A 16,766-nucleotide genomic window follows, 5' to 3' on the forward strand; every position below is an offset into this window, starting at 1 on the left:
AGCGTACGGCCCACTTAGCTGGTGCTGTGGTGGTCTGAATATTCAATGTGCACGAGGAGCGCGTGCGAAAGCTCCGGCGTGTGTTTTAAACTCGCGTTTTCTTACTGTTAATTAATTGTCATTAAGAGATCTTACAATACTAAAAGCCCGATATAATAGCATTCTGAGGTGTCCACATAGGACAGTTAATTCCAGCCAATCCTACAGCTTTATTTCTCCACATCAGCATCGTCTTTGCCTAATTGGATTTGCTGAATACGGTTTTATCATCTTTGGGCATACAATTTGTCCTATTTGGTGGGCTTCTAAAAATTCCAAGCCCAGATCATCAGCCTCCAATAGCTGCCGTGAAGCGTAACCTCATCTCTTTCTTCTCCGTTGAAGTGTTGTAACTTCTTCTTCTCTTGCCTTCCCACTTCCACCTTTTTCATTACTATTCTCCAAATCCGTTTCGCCTTTTATTCTCAATCCTTTTATTGAACTTAATCAATAGATTCCTTTCACCTTCCTCTCCATTGTTCTATTTATAGATCTATTTTCATAGATTATGTTACCATTAAAATCCAAAAAAATCTCTCAAATAGCTATTCCGATGGAACCCAATGGTAACTCATCAGGCTTCAGCGATCAGAAGACCAACAAGAAGATATTCACTCCCTCCGCGACTATGAAGCCACACGGGAAGTCCACTGCTGCCTTGGCGATTGCGGCTAAACCTAACGGCAAAAGGGCTGTTTCATCTGCCATTCCGAAGAAGCAAAAATCTGATGTTGCTCTCTCCTCCGCGCATGGTGACCGAGTGATGTTCTTAAGAGATGTTTCTCGCTGCCCACACGAAACCGAGTTGAGGTTTCTTCTGATTAATTTTTGGGAGGCTCGAAATCCAAATACGAAAGAGCTCATTGGACAGGAGTTGCTTCTTATTGACGAAGAGGTTCTTCTACGAATTGTTCTCATCTAATTCCTACTGATATAACTTTGATTGATTGAGATGGTATTTCTGATTATGTCAATTTTAAATGATTTATAGGAAGCTGTTATTCAAGGTTTTGTTCCAGCAGGACGGGTTGGGATGTATGAGCTGACACCAGGAGCTGTTTATAAACTGCCTGGCTTCTTCGGATCCAGGAGCAAAGTCACGTTTCGGGTTGCTGATCATAGCGTCACTGTATCGTTCTCTTGGAACTCTGATTTGTCGGTTCTTGATAACCATCCTGTCCCAATACTCCAAGATAGGTTCTGGTTCCATAACTATGAGGAGTTTCAGGCCAACTGTGACCACAGGGTGACCTTTATGGTAAGCTTTTCTTAGTTCTTTTTGGTGTTTATATTTTAATCCGAAAAGTTATTATTGTTAGGTTATAATTCGTCGCCCCCCAGTAACTACTGTTCCAATTAGTTTTGTTACATAGTTAGAGTATCTATATGTTATTTGTGAATAGCTGATGAATAACTTTTACACACGTCTGAAATGATATTTAGTTGTATAAGTTTGATTTACGGGCCTTTTAATTGTTCTGTTTCAGATTATGTTGGTCACATGAAACTGGTGAATGGGTAGACTATCACTGACCACACTGTCCTTGATGAAGTTGACATAGCAAATAAGCGGCATCTGTGTGTTCATGTCCAGACACATGTGTACGATACGATAGGGCACACGCACAAGTTCGTTGTCAAGGTTTCAGATTATAATCTGAAAGGCAAGACTCAAACCATAACTGTCACAAAGATACTTCCACCAGAGGTTCCACTTGCTATATCACACTTGGAAGAAGGCACTGCTCAAGCAATGTCCGATGATGTTTTGAAGAGTGGAGGTGAAGAATCTGGTCCTTCTACGGGCTTTGAGCATTCTGCTGGTGATAGGGTTAGGAAATCATCTGAGAATCTTGAATCAATTGAAGCCAAGCGTTCCAAGAGTGGCTAATAGCGCCTCTGCATATCCTCTTTTGCAGTGATTGTGTGTTGCTGCATTTTAAGTAATGTTTTTATGTCGCTAATAAGTTTTAAGAACTGGTTTTGTCTATTAAGAGCTTATGTTTTGTTTTTTTCATATCTAAACTTTGTTTTTGCAGCATTTTAATTATCTACGTTAAAACTTCTTTTGCTTATTCTTATGTTTAGTGGTTTTGATCTCAGTACCTTCTTTTGAACAATAGTATTGCTATATATATGTGATGCTTATATTTTTAGGTTCGTCATTTAAAGTTGATCATATGGGCTTTATTTCTTGCTCTATTTGTTTCTTGCAATATTACTCAAATAGAAACTGTTTTGACCGATCCTAATACCAAGCATTTCTTTGAAAGATGATGTTATGATTGCTAATATGTACAATATATTACTGTATACATTTGTTCTTTTAAGTATATATATCACGACAGTTATGTCAAATATATGGTTCTAAATTACAGTAGTTTAATTATTTATTTTGGTCAATAAATTAGTTTAATTATTATGCTTTTATCTTAAATAGATACGCGATTCCATATATAATAATTTGGGTCCTTACATGTATGGTCTCAATATTTGGTTTCAAAGTACACGATGATTTATAATTAGGTTAACACTGGATTTTATTCTAAATTTCAAATAGTTTGGTTCATTCTATTAGGATTGAAATATACTTACACAAGTTTTTATAATTTGATATACGTTTCTTGAAAATAGATATAAACCTCGAATTACATTAGTAAACACATTTAATATTCGAAATTTTTTTATAAGTTATTTTGAGAGTTGAAGAGGACAACCAATTCAGAAATATTTCAAACTCCATGATTGATTACAAATTCATATTGTAATTACACCCAGAAATTCAAAAGGGCGTATTTACACATATGTCTCATCCTAATTATGTATCTTACAAACAATAATTTTGAACATCCAATTGTTGCTTAGTTGGGTATGAATCACATCTATTCCTTCAAATTGAACAACTATTTTTATAATATACCAAAATTCATATATGCCTAGGAAAAATTATAAACAACTAAGTCCTACTAATTGGTTAATCCAATATAATATACCAATATAAAACGTTTTTGTCAGACAAAATACTATTAAGCCAAAGTTTGAGGCTCTCTCCAAAAATCTCTGAGACAATTTTATACCAAATATTCAGCCTATGTTTTGCCTGAAACGTTTCTTAATATCGAGCATATGTATCTAAAAACATTATACATATGAGCACAAAAAATTAAACTATAGCAAAAGCAGAGCATTTTAAATACTATTAATATCAAAGTACGATTACTAAAAGACTAATATAAACATTTATTCGTTTTCCATCTCTTCGACTGATACCATTTGACTAACATAAACTTTAACTATATTTACATATAATATATGAGACAAAATATGAATTTATGTTTTTTTCTGGTCTAAATACGAATTTATGTTATTCCAAACAGAACATTATAATCTTCAGAAGTACTTGCTCTGATTTTACAAATATTTTATAAAACATTCAAATGATAGTAATGATTTTGATGTTATATTTTATGTTAACACAACAAATCATTATTATAATTAAAAAAAATCATTAGTATAATTTAAACAAAATATGAATTAATGGTATTCAAACAGAACATTATAATCTTCAGAATAAAATTGCTCTTATTTTACAAATATTTCATATAAATTATTAATAAAAAAAAACATTTCAAATCAAACACAAAATTGAAATAGCTCATATTTCTTAATGTAAAATTACTAATAAAAATAAAATATTTCAAATCAACACAAAATTAAAATAGTCCATTTTCCGCGCGTAGCGCGGACAAAGACTCTAGTAACGTTAATGATATTGGTAACTTTAACTCATGGGGGTCATGCACTTATATTTTTTCATTCACCATCTTATACGTATTGTGATTTGAGCATGTTTTCATATATTAAGATGTTTAATTACTAATTTATTAGCTTCTTGATGGAAAATATAACAAGTCTGGTATTGATAACTGAAAGGCTATTATGAAACACAAATATAAGCATCGAGAGAGATATAACTACTATGCATGTATAACTTTATAACTACTTTATATATCTCCATACAGCTACACTTATTATTGAATGCGAATGTTGACCTAATTTATAAAATTGGCATCCAAATTCCAACACGTAATAACTTATAGCTACATTTTCTTACAATATAGTAATTAATTAAGAGAAAGAAAAAAGTTATATGAAAGAAATAAACGTAAAGAGACGGTGGCCAAGCCAACAAACAAAAAGGTAAAGATAAGACAAATTTCTTCTATATACAAAAACATGTATCTGATATCATTTTTGACGCGTTTTAAACGATGGCACGGCTCTGCGGTAGAGCCTGGGTTGTTGATCTGGTAACGTCACGTGCTAAGAAAACGACATATTATTCCCGCTGAATAAAATTCATCACAATGCATATTTAGACATATCAAGTAAAATATTGTGAGTATTCGTAGATTTTAAAACATAAAAGCTGCGTCGTATAGCAATCTTGGCTTAGAAACAATAATTTGATTTTCCTATTTACTTCACGTCATTACAAGCAATTTCATCTTTCGCTCGTCAGTGATACAGAAAAAAAGAGAGTACACGTTCGGTGAACAAGTGGATGACTCAAGGCATGAGAACATATTAGCTGACGAAAGGACCCCCGCTACTCGTGTGGATAATGTACTAAAATGGTAGAGCAGATCGAAGTACTTCCATCGGAAAAATTTCAGTACTGCTGGGTAAATGCGTAGTTTCGTCTTTACAGCTAAAAGAGTCTCACTACAGTACATATCTATCCAAGTCAATTAAAGATAGCTTTCCACTTAGGGTTGCGACGGATCCGGATATTCGGATCCGGATTTCGGATATCCGTCTCAATATTCTATTATCTGCGAATATATATATTAGGATCCGGATCCGTAAAAATAATTAAAAATACCTTTTTTAAATACTAATTTTTTAAATATAATACATAAATTAATATTTATAAATATATTTATATATATCTATAATATTGTAAAAACTAAAATATAATATTATAAAAGGTAATTCTCTCGAATAGTCATTTTTAAGTTTTTGTCACAAAAATAGCTCTCAAGAAAGAAAATGACAAAAATAGCCTCTTTTATTTTAAAAATTTTAATATTTATTTTTTATCTTTTTAAATTTGAAACTCTATCTTCAAAACCCACCCCTTAACTATAAACTCTAAATCTAGATTAGTTAACTTTAGGATAAAACTTAAAACATATTTTTATCTTTTAATAAAATTTATTTTGGTCATATGTGTTTTAAAAATACGGATCCGGATATCCGAACCTAAAAATTAAGATATCTGGATCCGAATTCGGTATGGACGGATCCAAGATTTTACTATTCGGATTGAGATCTTATTTTCGGAGCGGAACGAATACGAATCTCGGATAATAAGTCCCAGACTTATCTCCACCTTAAGGATCAGACACGTTGAATGCGTGCTCTCACGCTCTGGAACACGTACGTACACATCTTATTGTTCACCAACTTGACTTTAAGATACACACGTGCTATTAGATGACGAATTACTGGATTAGTGGGCCTTTGATGGGCTTTAGGCGCTACTGGATCAAATTCCTGAGTACGTATACTTATATTTTCACACCAAACTGGTTTATCCAAATTGGGCATCTTGTAAGATTTTTTCAAGTTCTTCATTGAACGTATGCATTATCATTTTAGGGATCGAGAATGACGATGAACTCGCTTCCAAGGAGGTTCGGGAGAGATCAAGGATACGTATATCGAGATCACCATAGAGGGAGGAGATCCGGTTCAGAATCCGACGATGAGTTGAAGGGGATAAGCCACGAGGAGTATAGGAGGCTTAAACGCCTCAAGATGAGGAAGTCTGGTAAGTATTGTATTTGGGAGAACACTCCGAGTCCGCCTAGAGATCCCTACGAGGTGGAGTCCGATGAGAACGACGACGAGGTTCCGGAGAAGGATGTTGATGATCAGAAACTGAAAGGCGAGTCTGAGTCTAGTAAGTCGGAATCTGAATCTGATAGATCTAGGAAGAAGAGAAAGAGTAAGAGGTCTAGGAGTAAGCGTAGGCGATATAACGATAGCGAATCTGAAGAGAGTGAGAGTGATGATTCGGATGAGGAAGATAGGAGGAGGAGGAAGAAGAAGAAGAAAAGGAGAGGACAGTGATGATGAATCTGAGGAAGAACGTAGCAAGAACACTGATTCGAAGGGGAAGTTGGAAGAAGCGGTGAAGGAGCCTGAGCTTGACGAAGATGATTATTGAATCAAAGAAGAGAGCTTCAGCTCCCGAAGACGAAGAAGGAGAAGCTGAGGTGGGACCAATGCCGTTACCTAAAGCTGAAGGACACATCAGTTACGGTGGTGCTTTGTGAAGGAGACGCTATAGCACAGTACGTTCAGCAAGGGAAACGTATCCCGCGTAGAGGAGAAGTGGGTCTTAACGCTGACGAGATTCAGAGGTTTGAGGATCTTGGGTATGTCATGAGTGGGAGTAGGCATCAAAGGATGAATGCTATCCGTATCAGGAAGGAGAACCAGGTTTACAGTGCTGAAGATAAACGGGCGTTGGCCATGTTTAACTATGAGGAGAAGGCTAAGCGCGAGGCTAAGGTCATGTCTGATCTGTCCAGGCTTGTGCAGCGCCATATGGGCGAAGAGTTGGGTCCGAATCATGATCCTTTTGGTGCTGGGAAGACTGATGGAGCTGATGATTGATTTCCTTTGCTTCATTCTGCTACTTATCTTATGCTTTCGTTCTTGTAGACTCTTCCTTATCGTTTGTTTGCTGAGGAGTTTCATAGTATATTGCGTTTAATTTACTATGTCAATCACATTATTGCGTTTGTGTCTAAAGATGAAAGATTTAGACTTTAGGGATCTGTTACTGTTTCTGCGCAATTTGCTTGAGCTTCATAGATTATGTTTTAGGATTGTGTTTTATATGACTTATAGATAACGAGGTTCAAGTTTATGCGTTTTTCTATAGTGTTGTTATGATGATGTCTGTCCAAAGATTTTCATTTGATTATTATAGTTCTGAGGCTTTATTCAAGAAGCAGCTACAGACTCGGACAGTTCTTCCATGAGTTCCTTTTGTTCCAAAGCAGCACAAGCCTGCAAAATAACAACGGAACAACATTCTTCAAGACTCACATAATTAACTAACTAATAACAACGCACACAAAATAGATTCAAGGTGAGGGGTTTCACCTGCACTGCATCCTCCAGGCCACCTTCAAGAAATGATGTAAGCGGAAAGTTCATCTTTAGCCTATGATCTGTCACTCTACTATCCTGTAATTTTCAGACATCATAAGCATTACACAAACCATCCTCTTTTCCAAATTTAAGCTTTGAATAATCAAATCCGTGTATTACCTTATAATTATATGTTCTTATCTTTTCTGAACGAGCTCCAGTCCCAACCTGAGATTTTCTTTGATCTCTTATCTTCTCTTGTTGTTCCCTTAATTTGATTTCATACCTACATATGAAAATATCTCAGCGTATCAACAAGTAAGACTGAAGATGAAGAAAGAGGAGGCTGAGAATTTTGTTCCATGCTTACAGTTTTGCTCGAAGAAGCTGGAAAGCACGAGCCTTGTTCCGTAGCTGAGTCCTTTCTTCTGTACAGAAAATGCGTATACCTGATGGTTTATGGACTAGATCTATAGCTGTCTCCACCTTGTTCACATTTTGCCCTGCACACCAACACCACTCTTCAGTATATCAACAAGTGAAACTGCGAGAGAAACATTGACTGAATTTTTTTAAGATTTTAGCCTGACCTCCAGCGCCACCAGATCTTGCAGTTGTAAGTTCAATGTCCTTGGGGTCAACCACAACTTCTACTTCATCAGCCTATAATAACAACAGAGAGAAGAAAGCAAAGATTACAGTTACAACCAGTCACTAAGTTTTCATAACATTGAAAAAAAAAAACAAAAACATAGGCAATGTGTGAAATGTAGCTTACCTCTGGCATGATGGCAACAGTTGCTGTAGAAGTGTGTACACGGCCCTGCGTCTCTGTTTGAGGGACACGCTGGACTCGATGAACACCAGATTCGTACTTGAGCTTGCTATAGACACGGTTTCCTTTAATCTCCATCACACACGTCTTGTAACCTCCATGTTCAGCCTTATAAAAGTTAGGAAGACATTAGAAGCTATTAACACATGTCTCTAAGTTGCTATGCTTTACTGCAATGTTCTTTACGCAATCCTTAAAATTCCAGAAAAATAGAGCGTCTTACCTCAGAGCATGAAACAAGAGAAAACTTCCAAGAGCTGCGTTCGCTGAACCTCTGATACATTCGAACCTGCAAGTAAAAGAATTAATGCATAGCAGATCGATTCGCCGTTAGATATGAAGCTTACAGTTACTGCATGTGATTGGCCATTAAATAACCATCAGATTGTTGTTATGAAACTCTAAGCAGTGGAATCATCAGATAGATGAGCAGAAGAAATAAAGGGAAGCATGTACCTACAAGGTCACCAGTCCAAATAGCAGCTTCATCTCCACCAGTTCCTGCTCTGACTGTAAGAAGAAGAAGAAACTCTTTATACTCGTACACAGGTGGGTGGGTAGATTTGACAAATGCTACTACTTATCAACATTAGAGTTAGTCAGTTTACCTTCGAGCAATATGTTTCTGGCATCAAGAGGATTGGTGGGAAGAAGTAACATCTGACACAAGCAAACACAACGTTACAACTTGAGGATCCGAGTCAAGAGAGACATGGGGCGTCTTCATATTTCGAAACTACTAAACTATGAAACCAAGTCCAAGAGCATTGCCTAATTACATGATGAGGAATAAAAGGGTCGTATGCAAAAACCTTAAGTTGTTTTTCAAGCTCCTCGATTTCTTTAGAGAGGGAGTTAATTTCAGATCCTATCATTTCAGCCATATCTTCATCGTCTCCAGCCTCTTTGGCCAAAACTGAAGCAACAAAACCAATCAAAACCAACTCCAAAAGGAACAAAAAATGAAGGAAAAGTAAAGAAAAAAAGAAGGAACCTTTGGATTCTTGTAACTGCTTCGCACAGTCCTTGAATCTCCTGAAAACGGACACAACCTAAAGACAATCCAAAGAGCTGAAGTCAAATATAAAGAAAAAGATTCAAAACTTTGAAGCAAATAAGTAATGGGAATACCTCGTCAAGCTCGGACATGGACTGTGCTAGTTTCTGGTATTCAGAAGGATTAGAAACAACATCTGGGTCAGCTAGTTTCACCTACCAAAATAAATTCAAAACTCTGTAACATGTTTCCACTGAGAAAACAAAAAGCAAATCAATGAGAAGAACTGTAAAGGACATTACAGATAACTCTTTCCATGTCTTCTCAACAGACTCCATTTTCGTAATCATGTATGGTTCCTGTCATTTCCCACATATATATATTAAAATTTTGCTGAATTCTTCAAAGTAATGGAACATTGGAGGGGGGTTACGATCACTTACAGCCATACAGACGAGACGTGGAGTCCTGCGAGACGGCGAAGGCGGCCACAAGACTAAACATACTCCTCCCGGTGGCTGCCTCGAACGTAAACTTAACGGTAAATAATTGTGAAGTTGCACGAAGGCTCCAGCCACTGGACTTGTCATCGAGCTATACATCGAGGATAGTGTTAGAAGAGTGGCGCGTGAATTTGCTCGGATAAAGGAAAGAATCCTTTAGAGCTCGTTCAGATGATGATGATACTGTGTTTAGGCTGTGAGGATAATAATATCTTTCGTTATACTAACCACAGTATTGGGCCCTATACGGGCCATAAAACCTTCCACTATCATAATCATGAAAGATGAGGTGAACGTTAACTTTGGTACACTTCAACCAACACGAATGACTTCATGGCCCAATGGATAAGGCGCTGGTCTACGAAACCAGAGCTGGGTTCGATACCCAGTGAAGTCGTACATTTTGCGTTTTTTCATTTATCTCTCTAAAGCGTTTCTCTTATCGGATCTACATAATTTGTTTTCGTTGAACATCAAGCAGCAGCTCCTTAATTTAATCTCCTTCCGGCGACGATGTCTATTAACAGAATCGCCAGAGCTTTACCCTTCTCCGGGCTCTTCAGGTTCGTTCGTTCGTTCATCAGCCTCCTTGTCGTTATTCTAAATTGGTTGCTATCGGTTTTATCTTCCTTTAATTTGATTTATTATCTCGACGGATATGGATATTCAATTTTCTATCAAAGCTAGTGTTTTTTGAGCTTCGATTAGTACTTTAAGCCTGACTAATGCTAAAACCTCTCCTCTTGGTGGCTTAATTGAAACTGGTCCAGCATAAACTGTTGATCAGTGTGAGATTGTATAACAGAACATCGTCGCTTTGTGTGTTTATGTTGAAATGCTAAGCCTTTTTTTTTTAACAGGCAGCTTGAGAAAGAAGCTGAAACAGTGATCAATGTTCTGCAACCTGGCCCTTTGGGAATCATAGAACACAAGTTCACGGCTCAAGAGATTCGCGAGGCTAAAGCTGCAGTGTCTACAGCAGTCGAGAACTGGCGAAGACACTCTAAGCTTGACCATGCTAATGGCGTCTTGAATGATTTCATCTCTAACTGAAGAAAAGTGAGTGAGTGTCTGTCTGTTTCCTTGGCTGTTGAATAAAAGCCCCTTTCATTTTGTCAAACAAAGATTAACGAAAAAAGCAAATCTTTCTCTATTGATTATTAATAAGCATTGCTGATACATTGAGAATACAAGTTCTTGATCTTAGCATCAGGGTTGTGTGACTACAGACTTTTGCACTTGATTAAAACATAACCGTGCATTGTAGAAACTCGAAACCCGAAAAAAAAAGGCAAAAGAAAGTATAGATTCTTCTCATCACTTATTCTATTCTAGTTGTATTTTTTTGGTCTTTAAACCCATATGGCTCCGGCTCTTCTTAGCAATGCGGCTAGTTGGTTCTTGACTTGGAGAGTCATCACCTGGTTAGCTCCACCGATTAACTGTTCCCCTATGAACACCGCTGGTACACTCGGCTTACACCCCATCTGTACCAACGCCTTCTCGATCTCCTTCCCGTTAGACAGCTGATCCAGCTCGTACACTGTCATCTTTGCACCAAATCCGGATATCAGTGTTTGGATAGAGTGGCTCATGCAGCAGGAGCTTTTGCTGAAAAGCACCACTGGTTTGTCTGCAACTAAACTTCTTATGCTTTCCATTTGGGACGTACTATATAGAGTATGAGGAATGTAGGACTTAGTGTGAGAGAGGAACTTATCTCGGTGGTTGTTTGATATACAAAGTTAGCCTATTTATAGGGAGGGTAAGATTGCGTTATGTCACTACTTTACTTACTTTTGTTCCTTATGCAGTGTTGTGCCCTTTGGCGTTCACTAAAAACTGCATCAACTTATTAGATTCTTTCGTTTTCAAATATCAGAACCAAGTGGCATACACAGTTCATGAGAATCTCTTTTTTTTTTTTTACTAAATACGGAAATATCCTTACCATATGGTTTAGTAGTGATCCACGCGACACGGCAACAGTGTGATTATGGCCGTGTTCGTTTGCTGGTCGCTAGCGTCAGCGACCAAGTTCAACGACCAAACGCTGTTCGTTTACCGGTCGTGAGTTCAGCGACTGATCTCAGCGACCAAACGCTAGCGATCAGCGATTTAAAATTTTGGACGCTGGAAATTTCAGCGGTGCGACCAAAATCGTGCGACTAGAAATTTTTTTTTTTTTTTTTTTTTTGAACACTCGAAAAAATAAAAAAAAACTTAAAAAGACAAAACTACCCTAAATATATTTACAGAATCACAATACATTGCCATTAACCCTAATACAAACTCACGCCAAAAAAAAAAAACCAGAAACTTCTCTCTCTCTCCCCGATCTATTTCCTGCGGCCATACTTCTCTTCTCTGCTCAAGCTCTCTTTCTCTCCGATCTATTTCCGACAGCCACAGAGAACCTTCTCTGCTCAAGGTCCTCTCTCTCTCTCTCTCTCTCTCTCTCTCTCTCTCTCTCTCTCTCTCTCTCTGCGTTTTGTGTGAGGATAATGGAACCTTTAGATTAATTAAGTTGACTGTTGGGTTTTTTGATTCTTGATATGGGTTGCTTTTAGATTTAAGATTTTGATTATCAAATCTTTGTTTTTAATCCGATTATCAGACATGGGTTTGAGTTCCTGTGAATGTTTTCAGACATGGGTTTGAGTTCTTTTTGGTATGTGACGAAGTGTTCTTGCATTTGCTTTCAAGTAGTTTATAGTTTGGTCTGAATAAAGCTTCGTTGTTTGGAACAAGAGTCAAATTTTGTGTGCTTTTGATAGATTGTTGTTTCAGTTTAGTAGTAGTGATGAAATATGTGTCTGCAAGTCTCATCATTTATGTCTGTATTATCTTCTCAGGTTGGACATAAATCACAACAAGACAAGATAAGAAGAATGGCTGATGATGTAAGTGTTTTAGGCAGTTCTAGTTTCTTAGATCTTTTGTGATAGTTTTTTCTGCTAGTTTAGCTTGTTTTGTCTATTGATGAGACTTGTTATTTAGAAATGGACCGATGAAGAAGTTAGGTATTTCTTTGCTCTTTATGCTGATGAGAAAAAGAAAGGGAACAGACCAAGGAGTGGCATGAATCTAGCTGGAAGAGAGTTCATCGTAAATAAGTTTGAAGAGAAATTTGGTAAGAGATGGATATGGGACAGGTTTAAGAACAAGGTTGATATTAGTAGAAAAGCATATGTCAAGTTCAAGAAGCTTACCCACAATAGAACCGGGCTTGTCTATGATGCTTTGGGAAGGTTGGAGATGTCGGATGCTTGGTGGGATCAACGCATTGCGGTAAGTATCTTTCTCTTAGTCTTCAGTGCTTTAATAATGTCAGTATTAGAGTTCTCTTTCTGCTTAGAGTGAAAAATATTAGACATTGAATCAGTATTAGCTTGAAAAAAATATTAGACATTGAAAAATACTGTATGTTTCAAATATACTAATTTTTTTCTTCTTAAACAGGAATGGCAAGGTGCAAGAATATGACTCAGTATGACTGTTTTAATATGACTCAGATTGTAGTGTTTCTTTTAAGTATGACTTTTGTTTCATTTTTTTTGGTATGAATCAGATTGTAGTATTTTAATGTGATAGTACCATTATTCTCGTGTCTGCCTGCTCAAATTGGAAGTTGGTTTTTTTTTAATGTGATAGGAAGTTGGGTTTTTTTTTTTCTGTCTCGCAACTTATATATATATGTGATTTTAATGCTTTGCAGATGGTTGTTTTCCTGGACAGGGAGTTATTATAGCCGTGGCTTTCTAGGGAGTGATGTGTGCTCATCGCGTAGCTGCTCACATTGGTGAGAGAAGCCGTCCTTTTAAGATATGGAGTAACTTGTTGAATGGTATGGGCAGAAGTATCAATCACGTTTTCATCCTTTTAATATGTATGGCTTCAGAGAAAATCACATGCACTTGATGCTGTCCTTCGTTCACTTGGTTGGCTAAGAACGAACAGTAGCATATGGCCGTGTTCGTTTGCTGGTCGCTAGCGTCAGCGACCAAGTTCAACGACCAAACGCTGTTCGTTTACCGGTCGTGAGTTCAGCGACTGATCTCAGCGACCAAACGCTAGCGATCAGCGATTTAAAATTTTGGACGCTGGAAATTTCAGCGGTGCGACCAAAATCGTGCGACTAGAAATTTTTTTTTTTTTTTTTTTTTTTGAACACTCGAAAAAATAAAAAAAAACTTAAAAAGACAAAACTACCCTAAATATATTTACAGAATCACAATACATTGCCATTAACCCTAATACAAACTCACGCCAAAAAAAAAAAACCAGAAACTTCTCTCTCTCTCCCCGATCTATTTCCTGCGGCCATACTTCTCTTCTCTGCTCAAGCTCTCTTTCTCTCCGATCTATTTCCGGCAGCCACAGAGAACCTTCTCTGCTCAAGGTCTCTCTCTCTCTCTCTCTCTCTCTCTCTCTCTCTCTGCGTTTTGTGTGAGGATAATGGAACCTTTAGATTAATTAAGTTGACTGTTGGGTTTTTTGATTCTTGATATGGGTTGCTTTTAGATTTAAGATTTTGATTATCAAATCTTTGTTTTTAATCCGATTATCAGACATGGGTTTGAGTTCCTGTGAATGTTTTCAGACATGGGTTTGAGTTCTTTTTGGTATGTGACGAAGTGTTCTTGCATTTGCTTTCAAGTAGTTTATAGTTTGGTCTGAATAAAGCTTCGTTGTTTGGAACAAGAGTCAAATTTTGTGTGCTTTTGATAGATTGTTGTTTCAGTTTAGTAGTAGTGATGAAATATGTGTCTGCAAGTCTCATCATTTATGTCTGTATTATCTTCTCAGGTTGGACATAAATCACAACAAGACAAGATAAGAAGAATGGCTGATGATGTAAGTGTTTTAGGCAGTTCTAGTTTCTTAGATCTTTTGTGATAGTTTTTTCTGCTAGTTTAGCTTGTTTGTCTATTGATGAGACTTGTTATTTAGAAATGGACCGATGAAGAAGTTAGGTATTTCTTTGCTCTTTATGCTGATGAGAAAAAGAAAGGGAACAGACCAAGGAGTGGCATGAATCTAGCTGGAAGAGAGTTCATCGTAAATAAGTTTGAAGAGAAATTTGGTAAGAGATGGATATGGGACAGGTTTAAGAACAAGGTTGATATTAGTAGAAAAGCATATGTCAAGTTCAAGAAGCTTACCCACAATAGAACCGGGCTTGTCTATGATGCTTTGGGAAGGTTGGAGATGTCGGATGCTTGGTGGGATCAACGCATTGCGGTAAGTATCTTTCTCTTAGTCTTCAGTGCTTTAATAATGTCAGTATTAGAGTTCTCTTTCTGCTTAGAGTGAAAAATATTAGACATTGAATCAGTATTAGCTTGAAAAAAATATTAGACATTGAAAAATACTGTATGTTTCAAATATACTAATTTTTTTCTTCTTAAACAGGAATGGCAAGGTGCAAGAATATGACTCAGTATGACTGTTTTAATATGACTCAGATTGTAGTGTTTCTTTTAAGTATGACTTTTGTTTCATTTTTTTTGGTATGAATCAGATTGTAGTATTTTAATGTGATAGTACCATTATTCTCGTGTCTGCCTGCTCAAATTGGAAGTTGGTTTTTTTTTAATGTGATAGGAAGTTGGGTTTTTTTTTTTCTGTCTCGCAACTTATATATATATGTGATTTTAATGCTTTGCAGATGGTTAGGTGGTACTTGGATGATGATGATGAGGATGATGATTATGAGGAAGAGCATGAAGTTGATGTGCTTAAGCCAGAGAGATTGCTTCATAGAACAGATCGAGGTGCTGGATGGAATCATGTTCAGCAGCTTATGCACGGGTCAGATCAACAGTGCTATGATATTCTTCGCATGAATCAGAGGACATTTCAAGATCTGTGTAAGATGTTAGCAACGAGATATGGGTTACAAGAGACGTTGAATGTCTATATTGAAGAAGCGGTTGCAATGTTCCTTGAAGTGGTGGGTCAAGATAAGACAGTACGGGTTATTGCACAAAGATATCAACGTTCGTTGGATACAGTCAAAAGGAAACTTGGTGAGGTTTTGAGTTCTCTCTTGAAATTTGCTGCAGATACACTAAAACCAGAAGATGGTGAGTTCACAAGAGTATGTCCTGCTTTGAGAAATGATGATCGATACTGGCCATTTTTTAAAGACTGTATTGGAGCATTGGATGGAACTCATATCTCAGTCCGCCCTCCTAAACGAAATGCAGAAGCATACAGGGGCAGAAAACAGGAGCCAACCATGAATGTCCTTGCTATATGTAACTTTGATATGAAGTTCATATATGCTTATGTGGGTGTGCCGGGTAGAGCCCATGACACAAAGGTATTAACTTATTGTGCGAGGAATGAGCCTTTTTTTCCACATCCGCCAAATGGAAAGTATTATTTGGTTGATGCTGGATATCCCACAAGAACAGGGTATCTTGGTCCATATCGTAGAGTTCGGTATCATCTCGATCAGTTCAACAGAGGAGGACCGCCAACGAACACTCGAGAGATGTTCAACCGGAGACATTCAAGCTTGCGATCAGTGATTAAGCGGACATTTGGAGTGTGGAAAGCAAAATGGAGAATTCTTGACTGTAGGCATCCAAAATATGGTTTGATCAAATGGATAAAGCTAGTGACGGCAACGATGGCTCTACACAACTTCATACGTGATTCACATCGAGAAGATAATGATTTTGTGCATTGGCAGAGAAGAGAAGAATATCATACTCATGGTGATAATGATGAAGAAGAAAGAGATGAAGAGGAAGATGAAGAAGAAGAAGAAGATGGTGATGGTCATGGTGGACATATTCCATATGAGCCGACTGGTGATAGAGCCATGGAAGGTTTACGTGATCATATTGGTAATGAGTTGAGTAGAGGATATCGATTACCTTATTAGTTTATTTGATTTGAATTTGTACTGATTATTATTATAAGTTACTCGTATGATCACTCATAAACAAAAGTGAACTTGTACAAGGAAAAATATAAGAAATTGAAACGATTAAACATATTGCATCCATGGTGTGATTTATTACACTTTACAGTTTTAATGATTTAGCCACGTTTTTGACGAAACCTAAGTACACAAGAGCAAATGTATGTCAAAAGTAAATATTTGGTCGCCAGCGATACAGAAACGAACAGCATAGCGACAACCGCTGCGATCAATCGCGCGACATAGAAACGAACAGCATAGCGACAACCGCTGCGATCAATCGCG

At 37.2% G+C, this 16,766-nt stretch overlaps 5 protein-coding genes, 1 non-coding gene and 1 pseudogene across 16 annotated transcripts; 5 read left to right on the top strand and 2 right to left on the bottom strand.

The window, feature by feature from the left end:
- The first annotated feature begins 206 nt into the window (after window positions 1–206).
- LOC103842095 lies at window positions 207–2,114 on the top strand. Its single transcript, XM_009118709.3, has 3 exons — window positions 207–934; window positions 1,031–1,297; window positions 1,527–2,114. The coding sequence occupies exons 1-3, from the start codon at window positions 548–550 to the stop codon at window positions 1,542–1,544; spliced, it is 672 nt and encodes a 223-aa protein (XP_009116957.1). The 5' UTR covers window positions 207–547; the 3' UTR covers window positions 1,545–2,114.
- A 3,170-nt stretch (window positions 2,115–5,284) lies between these two features.
- On the top strand, window positions 5,285–6,882 carry LOC103842356 (annotated as a pseudogene).
- Window positions 6,883–6,928: 46 nt separating this feature from the next.
- LOC103842096 (peptide chain release factor APG3, chloroplastic) lies at window positions 6,929–9,745 on the bottom strand. Its single transcript, XM_009118710.3, has 14 exons — window positions 9,485–9,745; window positions 9,344–9,400; window positions 9,176–9,256; window positions 9,039–9,096; window positions 8,857–8,960; window positions 8,653–8,704; window positions 8,505–8,554; window positions 8,268–8,333; window positions 7,988–8,152; window positions 7,800–7,872; window positions 7,580–7,712; window positions 7,390–7,495; window positions 7,222–7,305; window positions 6,929–7,125 (listed from the first exon to the last, which is right to left on the bottom strand). Exons 1-14 carry the CDS (start codon window positions 9,641–9,643, stop codon window positions 7,060–7,062), a joined length of 1,254 nt encoding a protein of 417 aa, XP_009116958.1. The 5' UTR covers window positions 9,644–9,745; the 3' UTR covers window positions 6,929–7,059.
- Window positions 9,746–9,871: 126 nt separating this feature from the next.
- Window positions 9,872–9,941, top strand: TRNAR-ACG. Its single transcript has one exon. It is a non-coding gene; the product is annotated as a tRNA-Arg (tRNA).
- LOC103842098 lies at window positions 9,886–10,737 on the top strand. Its single transcript, XM_009118713.3, has 2 exons — window positions 9,886–10,107; window positions 10,405–10,737. Exons 1-2 carry the CDS (start codon window positions 10,058–10,060, stop codon window positions 10,595–10,597), a joined length of 243 nt encoding a protein of 80 aa, XP_009116961.2. The 5' UTR covers window positions 9,886–10,057; the 3' UTR covers window positions 10,598–10,737.
- Window positions 10,679–11,451, bottom strand: LOC103842097 (monothiol glutaredoxin-S6). Its single transcript, XM_009118711.3, has one exon. The coding sequence runs from the start codon at window positions 11,203–11,205 to the stop codon at window positions 10,897–10,899; it is 309 nt and encodes a 102-aa protein (XP_009116959.1). The 5' UTR covers window positions 11,206–11,451; the 3' UTR covers window positions 10,679–10,896.
- A 244-nt stretch (window positions 11,452–11,695) lies between these two features.
- Window positions 11,696–16,596, top strand: LOC103842099 (protein ALP1-like). 11 transcript variants are annotated; one of them, XM_033279635.1, is made up of 7 exons: window positions 11,696–11,975; window positions 12,400–12,835; window positions 13,007–13,016; window positions 13,263–13,946; window positions 14,354–14,401; window positions 14,498–14,788; window positions 15,216–16,563. In XM_033279635.1, the coding sequence occupies exons 5-7, from the start codon at window positions 14,390–14,392 to the stop codon at window positions 16,440–16,442; spliced, it is 1,530 nt and encodes a 509-aa protein (XP_033135526.1). In that variant the 5' UTR covers window positions 11,696–11,975; window positions 12,400–12,835; window positions 13,007–13,016; window positions 13,263–13,946; window positions 14,354–14,389; the 3' UTR covers window positions 16,443–16,563. The 11 variants fall into 11 exon arrangements, with proteins under 11 accessions (XP_033135526.1, XP_033135527.1, XP_033135528.1 ...); XM_033279636.1 differs by lacking the exon at window positions 13,007–13,016 and having other exon boundaries at window positions 13,263–13,346; window positions 13,446–13,946; XM_033279637.1 differs by lacking the exon at window positions 13,007–13,016 and having other exon boundaries at window positions 13,283–13,346; window positions 13,446–13,946.
- Window positions 16,597–16,766: the final 170 nt, after the last annotated feature.

This window comes from Brassica rapa, chromosome A09 (genome assembly GCF_000309985.2).
Source record: "Brassica rapa cultivar Chiifu-401-42 chromosome A09, CAAS_Brap_v3.01, whole genome shotgun sequence".
NCBI lineage: Eukaryota > Viridiplantae > Streptophyta > Magnoliopsida > Brassicales > Brassicaceae > Brassica > Brassica rapa.

What these genes read in the sequence shown, in the direction of transcription:
- LOC103842096 (XM_009118710.3), bottom strand. Translation starts at nt 9,643, where the DNA reads ATGTATAGCTCGATGACAAGTCCAGTGGCTGGAGCCTTCGTGCAACTT. An exon ending in CAGCTTCTTCGAGCAAAACT is followed by an intron (nt 7,496 to 7,579) that starts GTAAGCATGGAA and finishes TTTCATATGTAG; the next exon opens with GTATGAAATCAAATTAAGGG. An exon ending in GCCTGGAGGATGCAGTGCAG is followed by an intron (nt 7,126 to 7,221) that starts GTGAAACCCCTC and finishes GTTATTTTGCAG; the next exon opens with GCTTGTGCTGCTTTGGAACA.
- LOC103842098 (XM_009118713.3), top strand. Translation starts at nt 10,058, where the DNA reads ATGTCTATTAACAGAATCGCCAGAGCTTTACCCTTCTCCGGGCTCTTC. An exon ending in CCCTTCTCCGGGCTCTTCAG is followed by an intron (nt 10,108 to 10,404) that starts GTTCGTTCGTTC and finishes TTTTTTTAACAG; the next exon opens with GCAGCTTGAGAAAGAAGCTG.
- LOC103842095 (XM_009118709.3), top strand. Translation starts at nt 548, where the DNA reads ATGTTACCATTAAAATCCAAAAAAATCTCTCAAATAGCTATTCCGATG. An exon ending in TGCTTCTTATTGACGAAGAG is followed by an intron (nt 935 to 1,030) that starts GTTCTTCTACGA and finishes AATGATTTATAG; the next exon opens with GAAGCTGTTATTCAAGGTTT.
- LOC103842097 (XM_009118711.3), bottom strand. Translation starts at nt 11,205, where the DNA reads ATGGAAAGCATAAGAAGTTTAGTTGCAGACAAACCAGTGGTGCTTTTC.
- LOC103842099 (XM_033279634.1), top strand. Translation starts at nt 12,355, where the DNA reads ATGTGTCTGCAAGTCTCATCATTTATGTCTGTATTATCTTCTCAGGTT. An exon ending in TAAGAAGAATGGCTGATGAT is followed by an intron (nt 12,448 to 12,544) that starts GTAAGTGTTTTA and finishes CTTGTTATTTAG; the next exon opens with AAATGGACCGATGAAGAAGT. An exon ending in GGTGGGATCAACGCATTGCG is followed by an intron (nt 12,836 to 15,215) that starts GTAAGTATCTTT and finishes AATGCTTTGCAG; the next exon opens with ATGGTTAGGTGGTACTTGGA.